This window comes from Musca vetustissima, unplaced genomic scaffold (assembly GCF_032173495.1).
Source record: "Musca vetustissima isolate MV318-11 ecotype Yass unplaced genomic scaffold, APGP_CSIRO_Mvet_v1 utg3170, whole genome shotgun sequence".
Lineage (NCBI taxonomy): Eukaryota > Metazoa > Arthropoda > Insecta > Diptera > Muscidae > Musca > Musca vetustissima.
The window spans coordinates 333,434-348,032 of record NW_026881891.1 but is presented as its reverse complement, the minus strand read 5'-3'; the positions used below and the strand labels follow the sequence as shown (position 1 = coordinate 348,032).

Below are 14,599 nucleotides of genomic sequence, written 5' to 3'. Positions count from 1 at the left end.
CGTCCATGGGCCAAATAAGTGACCTATGCAAAATTTCATCCAATTCGGATCATAAATGCGACCTGTATTTTGTTTACAATTTAACATGGACAGACAGACGGACATGCATAAATCGAGTGATTTATGCATATTCTCAAAAGGAACCATGCGCCTTTCTCGTTTCCTTTTGCCTGTTACAAACATATGCACAAAGACATAATACCCTGTACAAAGTTGGGGGGTACCCTTATATGTGGGCTACCTGCAAAAATGGACCTATATTTATAATTTATAGAGGAGAGATTTGCTAACTAATAAGAACTCGTCGAACTAAATTACAGTCAATTCGGTCGAAAAATATGATCAGAACCCCCAAAATACCAAAAATTTGGGGGTACCGTTATATGGGGACTACCAGAAAAACTAGATCTATATTTATAATTGTTAGTGGTGTTACCCTTTGGCACCGATTGAATTGTTTTGTCTTCTTTGGGGCACTTCCTGCAGTTTCAGTGCATTGTTTGGATTGTTCATTTGTCTCTGGAGTATAGTGGTCCATTGGATCAATTAAATGTACAAATTCGAGAAAAACGTCCTGGCTTACAACACAAAAAAATAATTTTTCATCAGGACAATGCACCAGCGCACAAGAGAACTATAGTTGACCCTTTCTGGGGGAGAACTTGATTAAGCTTTCTATAGATAATAGATTGTGCAAAGTTTGGTTCAATCGGTTTGGTTTTAATCTGATAGTCTGTTGGCATGAAATTATAATTTAGACCATTTGATGGGAGAGGTACCTGAAGCAGTGGACCAATGGGTATCATCATCGGACTTGATCCAGGCTTGATAAAGATAATAAGTTGTGCAAGGTTTGGTTCAGATCCATTCTCCTGAAATTACGTTTATAAATATTGAAAAATTGCACCCTTTGTGGAAGAGGTACCAGAAGGATGGACCAATGGGTCCCACCATCCTACTTGATCTAGACTTGGTAAAGAGAATAGTTTGTACTAATCGGATACTCCGTTCGCATGAAATTATAAAATTAATTTTTGACCATTTTGTGGGGAGTCCCACCATCCTACAATGGGTCCCACCATCCTACTTGATCTAGACTTGGTAAAGAGAATAGTTTGTACTAATCGGATACTCCGTTCGCATGAAATTATAAAATTAATTTTTGACCATTTTGTGGGGAGGTACCAGAAGGAGTAACCTATATTCTCCATCTTCGAACTTAAGAACTAAGTTGAAAATAAATATTACGACGTGAAAAGTTTGGATGAGATTGGTTACTCCATTCGACAGTTGTCGTACGCACCAGTCAGCCAGACGGATATTTGTAAATCGACTCAAAATTTTCTGAAACGGATTCGGTCCAAAAAACATGTGGTCTATTACCAATATTTCGATGAGGCAAATTTTCACCGTATCAGAGTGTTTATACCATCATTAGTCATAAGGCTGAGAGTATAAAATCTCAACATTACCTCACCATTACCAATCAACACAAATCCTCTTCTATTATAATCTACACCACACTGTGGTACAGGTTATTATGTTACTCTTGAGGATATGCATAGAATCACTGAGTCGACTTATTCATGCCCGTATGTCCATATAAAATTGTAAACAAAGTAAACAAAAGTAAGATTTATAATCCGAATGGGATGTAGTATGGTAATGCTCATAGGGATTCGCCTGAGGACTATCCCTATTGAATTTGGAGAAAGTCGGTTCAGATTTAGATCTATCTCCCATATATAGTATAGTGCGAATTTTTTCACAGCCTTTAAAATTGAGTCTAGAATAACTTGTGTTAAGTTTTATTTAAATCGATCAAGTTTTAAATATAGCTCCCATATATATTTACGTCGTATTTTATGTAAACGATTGACCAAAGAGCCTATATTTGTCCGATTTACCATTCATTTTGCATATCGTATTGAATTGTGTTTAGAATATCGTGTGTGTAAGGTTTGTTGAAATCTGGTCAGATTTACATATATTTTTGGCCGATTTCACTTAAATAATGCTCTAAATATCCAACAATCGGTCAAATAACCAACGGTTCCTCCGATTTAATAAAATTGCGGACCCAATCAACTGAGGAGAACATTTTAAATACGTTCTAATTTTTGTACAAACCTCATTCCATTCTGTTATGAGAACACTATGTTTTGGCAACCCTATAACCCACCAAGTGTATTTACTGAGAATGGCTTTAAAAGAGACTTGATGTGGGAGAGTGAGAGAGGTCACATTTATTATTCCTACTTGTTGCCTCAAAAATTGTTGAGCCAAAAAGAGATTGTTTTTGGCCAAAACACTTGTGTGTGACTACATTGCCAACAATTGAACGCTTGTATGTGTGTGATACACACATACTGAAACATTAACCATGACTGTTTGTGCATGGGGTTGGTTGGTCGGTCGCTCGCTCGGTTGGTTTGATCGTTCGACCTCTGTGGATCAGTCAAGTCAAGTTAACCAAATGAGACGACTCTCTGTTATACGATGACGGTACGGTCGAACGGTCGTGTTTTTTAGAACATTGAGACGGATGAGTGCTAAAAATTGAATTTCGAAAAACGAAAATTATTCTCAAAAGTGAATTCGTTTATTTTGGTGTAATGAAAAAAACCCACCACCATCAATACCACTGATCCTACCATTAGAACAAAAGTAGAGCTGCATTAAAATTAACAACAACAAATTCCGTTTTTCTTAAAGACCTCGTATCTGAAGACAGAAAATAAGATAGAAAAAAACCTTAAAATTAAAATAAAAATTCAAAGTGTTGCATTGTTTATGGTTGAGGGTCTGTGTGTGTGTGGTTGTTGTTTTTCTTTTTTCATGCAAAGTTAGTGTTGTGTATGGGCTTTTTTCCCAAGAGTATAGAGATACTCGTGCTGGGCCGTTGGTTTGCTGCAACCACCACCACCAACAACAAAAATATTGTCAGCAGCAAGACAAGCGACCAGCAACACCAACCACCATCACCGCCAACAACAACCAAAAGGCAGGCATGTAAATTGCAGAGCCCTTGATTTTAAGCACCAGATACGTTCATTAAGTCTGTGCAAGACGTTCCGCAATCTGAAAACGCGTTTCTTAAAGTCGCGTCTGCCCCGATTGCTTGACTTTTTTGAAGTTTGTGTGTGTGTGTCTCTGATTTTTTCGTCAGTATCTCCATCATCGTATTCTTCAATCGATCGTTCGTTTTGTTCACTCGCTCGCTCGCAACACTCGCAGTGCATTGTCGGTTTTTGGTTTGTCTTCCAGTGCCGTTGTTGTCGTTGTCATTGTCGTCGTCGTCGTCGTGCCACCCAAAAAGTGATTTCGAAAATTCCGTCCAAATGGCAATAAAGTATTCAAATTAAAGGAAAATAAAAGATCAGATGAGATTGTTAAACGCAAATTGCTTTGCAAATTAAATTGCCTGACACGAAAAAAAAAAGAAAATAAAAATAAATAACATCAGCAAGAAATGTTAAGAAGATTCTATGCAATAATTGTGGTGAAAAAATAAAATTGTCATACAAAGGAGAGTGCATAAAATGTGTACAAGTGTGAACAAAAAATAATTAACAAACATCTACAACAAATTATACACCCCGAAAAAATGGTCCATTTCATATAAAGTGATATTGAAAAGAAAACGTATTTTACAATACCAAAATGTAAGAATAAATTTCGAAACAAAAATACTTACGGCTTCAGGCGATAATTGATCTAACTGATATATCAGATTTTTGGAATTGATAGGAGGAAGTAATTAATCCAGTGAAAAACATTTGAATTTTCCTGTATTCAAATACAAGGCAATGCAATTAAAGACTTAAGAAACAAACATTAAAAGTTGAAAACCATAGCTATGGTTTGTTTCCTAAGTCTTTTGTTTCCAATAACACACGATACAAATATGACATAGCGGAGTTATGCTTACATATATAAAAAAATAAAACGGAATAGATATTATTGATACAAAAATGGAAAGGAAATAACAAAATACAGATGTGAAAATTTTTTCAAAATGTTTATCCAATTGTTTAAATATTTGTTTCGATATTCTTAAGAAAGATTACGCGAATGTTTTCTTAGACCACTTCAAGAAATAGAATTGTAAATATTGAAATAAACGACTGAAAATGCAGCCACAAATGACATGGACCTAGCATATTCGAAGTATTGCGAACATATATCTTTTTTGTCCGGGGTCGGAGACGAGTAATTTTTTTTCCAAATCAGACATCGACCGATTATCATCAATTTCAAGAATGTTAGCCAAAAAAAATCAATTTTTGTAATTTTTTATACATACTTTTATTATTAAAGTAGTCTTTCCGTTTATAAAACCGCGAAATAATCGTCGGAGTCCACTTAAAGTATATTATATTCTGATCAGAAAAAAAATCCATGTCCGTCTGCCCAAAATTGAGCTCTGAAATTGCTTAGACGTTCAGACTTAGTATGTTTGATATTGTAGGATGTTTGATATTGTAAATGGGTTATATTGGTCCAATGCTGGCCACGTTGTTCAATGGAATTGGCTGTAATTTTCTGTTTTAGGTTCCGAAAGCTAAGCAAATTTCAATGTTGACCAAAGTCTCGAAGTAGTCCCCATATAACGGCGTTTCCGATATTTTCGTTATTTTTTTGGATTTTGGACAAAAAACAAAAAAATCGGTATTTTGGGCAAGTTGTTTTTAACGAAGTTTTTACTTATTTTCTAAAATATACATCGAAAAATCAAAATAAAACCAGTTAGCGTATCAGTATAGTCGGACACGGCCGACCATACGATATCCTACACAACTACCACAGAACTCTATCTCTCTTTTTGCGGATTTTTTTAGTGATACTTGCACCCTCTTGCCCGACAGACATATTTTGCAAATATTACCAATATTCAGTACAGCTCTTCTAATTACTTGTTCAGATTCCCTTCATCGTGGGTTGTGTTGTGATGTTCGGCTTATAATTGTGGCCTATAGATCGACTCGAAAAAAAACACATAAAAATTACGTTTTCGGTCCCCTTCATTCCAATATTATTATCTGATCACCACCGAAGATTATGGGCATAGTCCTTGACCCTAACTGGAACCTCAGGAAACGGTTCAAAGCAATCAGCGCTATATTTCCGCCCTCTAATGTGGTAATGGGTTACTAAATAATATCTGAATACGTAAGCACCTGTAAATATTTACGTATAACTGCCGCATCCGAGTACATAGAACAATATGATTATTATCAAGTTAAAGGTCAACCAATCCTCTTGGATATACTATCAACTTCTCGGGTATATGTCCTGCAGGGACAAATATATAGGCCATATAATAATAAGTTTGTTATTTTTCACACAAAAGTCTGGGGCCATTTGACTTAATATTGACCGATCTTTATCAAAGCAGGCATGCTTATTCTTTGCCCCAATCCCCTTATCCATGTAAAAATTAAGTATTTGGGCCATTTCATCCCCTAAATATTAACCGATCTTTACCAAATACAATATGGGTCTTCATTGGCCAGAACCCATCCTACATGTAAAATTTCGTGAAGAGTGGTCCATAACTGCGGCCTGTATCGTGTTTACAAATTATAATGGACGGACGGACGGACGGACACACATGTCTAGATCGACTCAGCTAGTCAAAATATGACGATCGGTATACTTAAAGGTGGGTCTATGACCAATATTTCGCGGCGTTGCAAACTTTTGGGGCTGCACAAAGCTATAATACCCTGACAACATAGTTGTGTAGGGTATAAAAAAAAAACATTTTTGTTGCGAATAAAATTTACACTAGTGTTACTCTTAACAAACATTTGCAACATATTATATGTATATATTCAATTCTGATTTATTATTTTATTTATATTTTTATTATAACTAATTTCATAAATCAGCGTATGGCGGAGTTTTTATATTATGGATGACAGAAGTCGTATTCGTATAGAGTAGGGTTTGGGGTCAGGAATTCCCGTCCCGGGTGTTCCCGGGATTTCTCGATTTTTTGACATCGATATTCCCGGGATTTCCCGATAGTATTTTCCGGGAAAATGGGAATTTACATTTCTAAATAAATATTAATTCGGAATTCAGTAGTGTTTGGCTGGTTATTTGGGATACCATTTGTATTTTGTTTTTGCAAAATAGTCAGGCATAATCACAGTTTGTTGTTTTTATAAAAAAAACAACTATTTATTAGTGGGGAATGTATGGCATTGTCCGCCGAGGGGTAAGGCAGGGAAGACTATAGTTTTGGATCTCGCCACTGATCCTCATCAGTTCCCTTAGTTTTTTGTTGGGATATTCTCCCCAGAAGCTATTAATAGCTTCTTTGCAAAAAACCTTTCAAACCCAAATGTCTCTTGTGACAATTCGAAGTTCTTATGTTACCAGCGATACGACCCCAATGAGAAGTTCGTTTCGTTGGCGCCTGACTTCGTGTGGACCACCCCCCCCACATCTAAGAAAATATGTCAATGCTGCCTTGATAAATGTTTTCCTAATTAGTGAAAACAAACATCAAACTTGGTTTTTAATAAATAATAGCAATTTTGAAAATGTAGTAGTAAAAAATGTAGCTCTCATTGTAAAAGTGTGTTTTTGAGCATGTTTTAGCACAATAGTCGAACGCTTTTGGAAAATAGTCGAAAACTTTGTTTTTCTCGAATATAAAGAAGTTATGTGGTTTTCTGGTTTTCTTTAATAAAAATATACGTTCACGCTGCAATTAAAATCGGTGATTTTTAATTTTTATTCATTTTTGAAGCCGATAATTATTTTTAAATAAAAATATTCAATGTCGGGTAATGTGGACCACTATAAAAATTGGGACCTTTACATGATGACGAGGTCGAAACATGGGCGCATTTAATATGCGAGGAGGTATTCTATGCTCTGAAAACTCGATATGCGAAATTTCCGGTGCTTCTCTTGGATAACGAAGCAAGGACCTTACAAATACAGGAAATGGGACGGTACCCTTAAACGGGGGCTATTTCAAAACATGATCCCATATATTTTTGCATTCATTGTTACCCAAGAGTGCAATAAATTGAAAGTTATCACAAACAATCCACAACCTACCTTTAACATACTGATCCTCATTACCAACACATGCTGGTCCACATTACCAGCCAAGTTATTTTTATACGCAGTTTAGAGTTTTTTGAAATATAATGCAATAACATGTTTATAGACAAATATATGTAATGTTTGACCTGGAATATGTTTAGACAACAAATCTACTATGTTGAGAAAACAATTTGTTTTTTATAAGTGTAAAAACTTTTTACGCCCACAATATCAAAAAAAGAAAATGGTGGTCCACATTACTCAAAGTTACTCTACAGTTGAGTACGAAATGGTACATCTCCATTTGATTTTCATTTTTAAGGGTGCCTAATTTTTCAATAGTAGTAATTATTAATATAGGTTCACATTCTGGTCCCAATTATTGCTAAATGTTGCTTGAAGATAAGTAAAAACCTTTTTAAGTTCCGTCGGACAGAACTTTTTATACCCTTCATCATGATATTAATCATTTGTTTTGTAGTAGTAGATGTGACACCAAAATAAAATAAAATATGAAATACGTTCCCAAACTCCCCAAAATACTGAAAATTGAACGGTACCGTTAAAAGGGAACTACTTTAAAAAGTTGGCCAATATTGATAGTTTTCAAAAACTACCTAAATACAGATACAAAATTACAACCAATACGATCGAACATATTGAATATTAGGGGTAGGTAAGATCTGATTACTGATTGTTCAGTATTGAAATTGTTTTATTTTAATTTCTGATCTTATTTGTCTTTAAAATTTAAAATTTCTTACAGAAATTTATTTCTCGAATAGTTATATTCCGGCTGAATCGTTGCGTCGAAAAACAAAATTCAGTTGGTTCCACTATAAAGGGAGTTATGCTGAAGCGTTGGTTAATATACCCAACACAACTATGTTGTAAGGGGATTAAAGCTATGTGTGGTTTCCAAAGATTGTAGCGCCGTGAAATATTGGCACCTCCACTAGCTGAGTCGATAATTTGTAAATTGAAAATTTTAACAGTAAAGGGCTCAGAGCATTGCATAAGCTGGGCTCTTTTCATGGTTTAAAACAGTTTTAATCGACCATAAAACTGTTTTAAACCATTTACAATTAACCAGAAACGGCTAGAATTGGCCAACAGGAGAGGTGTCATGTTCCACCAGGACAACGCTGGGCCAAACACATCTACCGTGACTCGCCAGAAACTTCAGGAGCTAGGTTGGGAAGTTTTAATGCATCCGCCATACAGTCCGGACTTGGCACCAAGCGATTATTCTTAAATGATAAAAAATTGGTGGCTAGGGAGGATTGTGAAAAATCGACTACTAGAGTTTTTTGCAAATAGAGAGCAGGACTTCGATGAGAGAGGCATTATGAAGTTACCTTTAAAATGGCAACAAATCATAAAAAACGGTGCATATTTGTCCTAAATCAGACATTCCGAAGCATGTTAAATAAAGTTCTATAGTTCATATAAAAATAATGAATTTCTTTTTCCCCAACCTAATATTTAGGAGTCATATGGAGTCAGACTTTTGTGTGAAAAATGGCAAAATTTGCATTCTATGGAGTATATATCTACTCCTGGAGGGCATAGATCCGAGAAGTTGATTGTATATCCAAGAGGAGTTATTGACCTTTAACTAAACTGAACCAAGTCTTTTGTGTGTAAAATAACTAAGTTTCAATCGTAAGGCGTTTAATCCCGACAAAATGATTTTGAAAATATGCCAGGGTAAGAAAGAGTAGCTGTTAACCTCTAATCGATTAGGAGGATGCAAATATCGTGGCCCAGACTCGGAATATAGAATATGGCCGGCCCCTTCCGACTGCTCCGCTCTCTGGTTATGAATAATAATAAGTGTGAACAACACATACAAGTATTGATTGTCAAACATAAGTCCTGATTTAGATTAGGCAAGTTTAATTGCGGCAATTTTTATCGTTCTCTTTTGAAATTGCTTCATGCGTCTATACAAGGCAATTCGGTTTCAAAACAATTTTTTTTTTGATATTTTGTGCATGTTTTGTTATGTTCGAAAATGTTTTGGATTGGTATTTCAAATTACTGACACTACAAACAAAATACACAAAACGAATTGCCAGAAAATTGTCGGTACGAGCAATTTTTTTCCATTTCTATTCCCCTTGCCCCTCTCTCCAGCAAACAAAAACTTGCCGCAAGTAAACTCGCCTAATCTAAATTGGGACTAACAATAATTCGGAAAACATTAGATTGTACAATTTTTTTATACATGGGAATTATTGGGAATAACGAATTATTGGCATGTTAACCAATCAATGGGTAGTTCTTTCCAATAACGTTTAACCTCCCCTTAAATATATTACAGATTCTCCATTTCCTGGTGTATTAAAAATTGCTATCTTAGTTATGGAAGCATTTTACAATTATGCAATTATGAAAACTTCTTTCATACCTTTGGTCTATATATGCAATTGTATATAATAATGATATACAAAACACATACATATGTTTAAAATCGTTAGAGTAAATATGTTAATTATATTGTGTTTCTACACATTTTTTATGTAACAAACCACAAAAGTATCTCGTTATACATTTGTAATAAAATTGGGTCAAAGAATATGTCGCTTAAAAAAAAAAGAAAATTAAATAAAATCGCTATTTGCATAGTTTTGAAATATTTATGACAGCTATATCTAAATCTGAAGCGATTCTTCCAAAAAATACAACTGCTCATGGGTCAAAGGGCAAGATTCCAATGATATGAGAATCCTTTGGTGCTACCTTATTGTCATGAGTGATGTTGAAGTTGGAATGAATTCAACATTTATTAAAAAATGCCAACCTTCTATTTAGTATATGTTTCAAATATACTTCATTATGGTGTCTCGGGATTACACATTTAATGTTTAAACATGTTTGCCCTAAATTAGATATCACCAAACAAAAGACTTAAGAAACAAACACAAAAGATAAATCCCAGCAAATTTAAAAAATTATCTAAATTAAAACTAAAATTTTCATTTCAAATTAAAAAAATGTTTAATTTAGCGAATTAGTCATGCACAGGAAACCGTTTAAAATAATACATGACACACATTGTACGCTGGCAGCAAGCCAGTCTGTGCGCCAGCCAAACCCTACAATGGGGGTTTTTAGTCAGTAAACAAATTTTCATCATTGCCTGTGGCCGTAATTGTGTAGTAAAAAAAAACTTAATAACTGAGAAAATCTCAACTACCAAAAAAATAAAAAAAAGAAATAACCTACAAAAATAAAAATAAGTTATAATTTTGTTGTTTTGTTCCAGTTAAGAAAATTTGAAAACACAGTGCAACAGTAGCAGTAAGAAAAGGGAAAAATAAAAGTAAAAAAAAAACTAATTTTAAGAAATCTCATAAAAAAGTGTTTGCGTGTACCTACATATGTATATAAAAAGTGGGTGTGTGTTAGTGTGTGAGAAAATAAAAACTAACAAGAAAAATTTTAAGAAAAACAGAAACGCTCGTTTTGCTGATGAAGGGAAAATCTAACGGAAAAATGCAACATTGAACAAAATGCTTTTGGCCCTAAAGCAACAGCAACAACATCAAGTACTACTTTGGCCACCACCACCACCATCACAATTTTCATCATCGTCATTATTATTATTATTACTATCATCATCATCATCATCATCGGCATTAACATCATTATTAGTGGCATTAGTAAGGCAACCAAGTTCCAACAACAACCACAACAAACACCAACAGCAGCTACAGCAGCTACCACAACAACAACAAATACATTTTAGCAAAGAAAATTTAATTTTAAAAACACAAAGTTTTCATAGTGATCTTAAAGTTGCTGTTGTTGTTATTGTTTTATTACCGTCGCTGTTGCCGTGTCCACATTGCCACCGCTTCCACCACCACCATCGCCACTATCACAACGGACTTTGTTGCTTCCACCACCACCACCGCCACCACGATCACCACCTGTAGTAGTACTGCTATACCTCAAACCTCCACCTCCACCTCAGCGTGTTGCAAAGTCAAAGCCGCCAAATAAAGTGACGAAGACCAACAACGAAATCTACGGTGACGACGTCGACCAACGTAAAATGGAACCCTCATATGATCACGAACATCAACATCATTCTCATCAACAGTCGCAGCCCCAGCCGCAGCAGCAACAACAACAACATCTACTAACAAATTACAAGTAATACAATATTTACATTTTTCCCATGACAAAGTTTTTTTTTCCCTTTATTTTCTACTTTAAGTTTTTTCTTTTGTTTTTCTTTATTTTTATTCTCCTTCATTATTATTACTTATTTTTACTCTCCCGTACTTAACTATTAAACTTGCATACATGCACGCACACATACGGCGTTGAAGCATGCATACCCCCCACATGGTGTGTATGTATGTAAGATGGTATTAACGGGGACTGCCTATTTGTGGATTTATTTAGAAACCTTTGAATGTGAAGTACCTTTGAATCTGATAATTGCATTAATATACTGAAGATGTACTGTGGGCCTAGTTGGTGGTGCCTATTTGTAAGTTTTATAGTTCAAAATAGTGTACATGTAACATAATAGTAAGGTGGCATGCGTTCAAAATTTTGTTCTATTATTATACCCTTCACCATATTATGGCACAGGGTAGTATGTCTTTGTGCATAGGAATCGAGATAGACCCATGGTTCGTTTTGAGAATATGCATAGAATCACTTTCTGAGTCGATTTATGCATTTCCGTCCGACCCTCTGTCCATGTATTTTTGTGAACAAAGTACAGGTCGCATTTCGAACCCTATTGAATGTTTTCCGATTGAGACAAACTTTTGCATACCGTATTACTACAGGTTGACATCCGTAAAGTTTTGTTGAAATAGGTTCAGATTTAAATATTGCTCTTATATATATTTTCGTCCGATTTTTGTTCTATATTCACGAAATTTCGAGGGTATGGTATTTATTCTAGAATGCTTTGGTTAAGTTTTGTCCGATTTTATGGTGCAAATGGTGGAGCCTATGTCTGTTCGCTTTACGTGAAATATTGCATATCGTATTGGATTGAAGTCGTTTTAGGTTTAGATATAGCTTCCATATATATATATATATATTCATCCGATTTAATGTACCAAGTAACAAAAGTGTGGTCGGATTGGGCCCTTCCCTACCCTTCACCACTTTGCGTATATTCTACATATGTACCCTAACAGACGACGCGTTTTTGTTATATATCTATATCTGAACCGATTTCAGGAAAACTTCCCAGAAACTAATATATATTACTTCAGTACCTTGTGTCCATCGACCTAGCTATGGATCTTTTCACGAAGCTTGCCAACATCATTCTACACTTAATTCAGTATCCATACCAAAATCCGTGCAAATCGAAAAATATATAGGGACTTTGGTGCACCAGTTTCATAAAATCGGACAAAAATATGTATGGAAGCTATATCTAAATCTGAACCGATTTTCACTAAACTAACTTAGCACACGTCATTCTAGCCTTAATTCAGTACGCTATGCCGAAATTCGTGCAAATGAAAAGATTTCCAGGGACTTTGGTGCATCAGTTACCTAAAATCGGGCGAAACTATATATGGAAGCTATATCTAAATCTGAACCGATTTCCATGAAACCTAGCACACATAATAATAGACGCAAATCAGTACGCTATGCCGAATTTCGTGCAAATCGAAAGATAAATAGGGTCTTTGGTGCACCAATTACCTTAAATCGGATGAAAATATATATGGGAGCTATATCTAAATCTGAACCGATTGTCACGAAACTTTGCACACATCATTCTAGACCTTATTCTTTACACTGTGCCAAATTTCGTGCAAATCGAAAGATATATATGGACTTTGGTACACAATTTACCTTAAATCTAACGAAGATGTATATGGGACCTATATCTTAATCTGAACCGATTTTCATGAAACTTAGCACACATCATTTTAGACTTAATTTAGTACGATATGCCAAATTTCGTACAAATCAAAAGATATATATGGACGTTGGTACACAATATACCTTAAATCGGACGAATATGGGAGCTATATCTAAATCTGAACCGATTTTCACGAAACTTGGCAGACACCGTTCTAAACCTTATTCATTACGCTGTGCCAAATTTCGTGCAAATCGAAAGATATATAGGGACTTTAGTGGACTATATTCATTAAATCGGACTAAAATATATATAGGAGCTATATCTAAATCTGAACCGATTTTTCCCAATTTCAATAGAGTTCGTCCTTGGGCCAAACAAATGAGCTGTGCCAAATTTCATCCAATTCGGATCATAAATGCAACCTGTACTTTGTTTGCAATTTAACACCAATAGACGGACGGACATGCATAAATCGACTCAGAAAGTGATTTTATACATATTCTCAAAAGGAACCATGGGTCTATCTCGATTATTTTTGCCTGTTACAAACATAGGCACAAAGACATAATACCCTGTACCACAGTGTGGTGAAGGGTATAAAAAGCTTATAACATGGCCAACAATTTGATTTTTTTTATATTTTTCTTTTGATATGTGTCGTCCATAATCTGGTCTTAACATATGCAATCCAAATAATATACATCTACTAGCTACGTATTAAAAATAAGCTCTAAAACATTTTATGCCTGTGGGCAACATTGGGCCACAAAGGGTTAAGTAAAACCAAAAGTTTGCCCCAAAATTTTGCACCACGTACTGAAGTTAGTTCAGTACTACTTAAAGTGGTGAAGGGTCGAAGCCAACTTCGACATATTTTGGTGTATGTTTGCGGAGTTTGCGGGAGTCAAAAATCAGGGTTTTATAATGGCCAATACAAGATATCAGATATTTACCCTATATGAAAATATTTTGAGTATCATGGATTACAAAATCAAAAGAGTTTCACAAACAAACAGACATAACCTCTTCTAAAGGTTCGGGATGTAATCGACAGCATAGTAATCGACAGCATAACCAATATTTTTCATTACGTCAGCACACCTACGTGGCATTGAATCATATTCTATGGAAAACTAAATTGACCCAATTTTTGCTTGGTCAAAACTAAAGCAACTTTTTGATTTGTTCTTATAAATAAGTAAATATTGCTAGTAATTCAAAGCGCAACCATTATTTTTGATTACGGCAATACTCCTACGCGGCAATAAAGCTATAAGATTTGATCCTTGGGTATACTACTCTTCGAATCCTAAACCGGTGGGAAGAGATTATGTGTGTTTCTTTGTGAATCTCTTTTGATTTTCCTATCTATGATACTACAAAAATGTTTCTAAACGGTGGAGATCTGATGATTGTGATGGCCATTGTAAAAGCCTGATTTTTGACTCCCGCAACCAATCGTTGACCTGTTTCGATGTATGTTCGAAGTGATTGCCATGCTGAGATATCCAGTGATATATTTTCTTCAGCGAAGGGGACTGTAGCGTTTTCAAACCCATTTGTATAAACTATCCGATCCATTATAACACAAATCTCGTAAGTATATCGAACTTTTTAAATTGAAAAAATCCCATACTATTGTTGAACCAAGAACCCTTGCAATACTGTGGC

At 35.1% G+C, this 14,599-nt stretch overlaps 1 protein-coding gene across 1 annotated transcript in view; it reads left to right on the top strand.

The window, feature by feature from the left end:
- Positions 1–11,057: 11,057 nt before the first annotated feature.
- LOC133327960 (putative transcription factor SOX-15) overlaps positions 11,058–14,599 on the top strand; it is a 48,163-nt gene continuing 44,621 nt past the window's right edge. Inside the window, exon 1 of the mRNA XM_061536506.1 lies at positions 11,058–11,232. Within this exon, the coding sequence (XP_061392490.1) occupies positions 11,132–11,232 (101 nt within the window). The 5' untranslated portion in view covers positions 11,058–11,131. The remainder of the gene's footprint in view (positions 11,233–14,599) is intronic.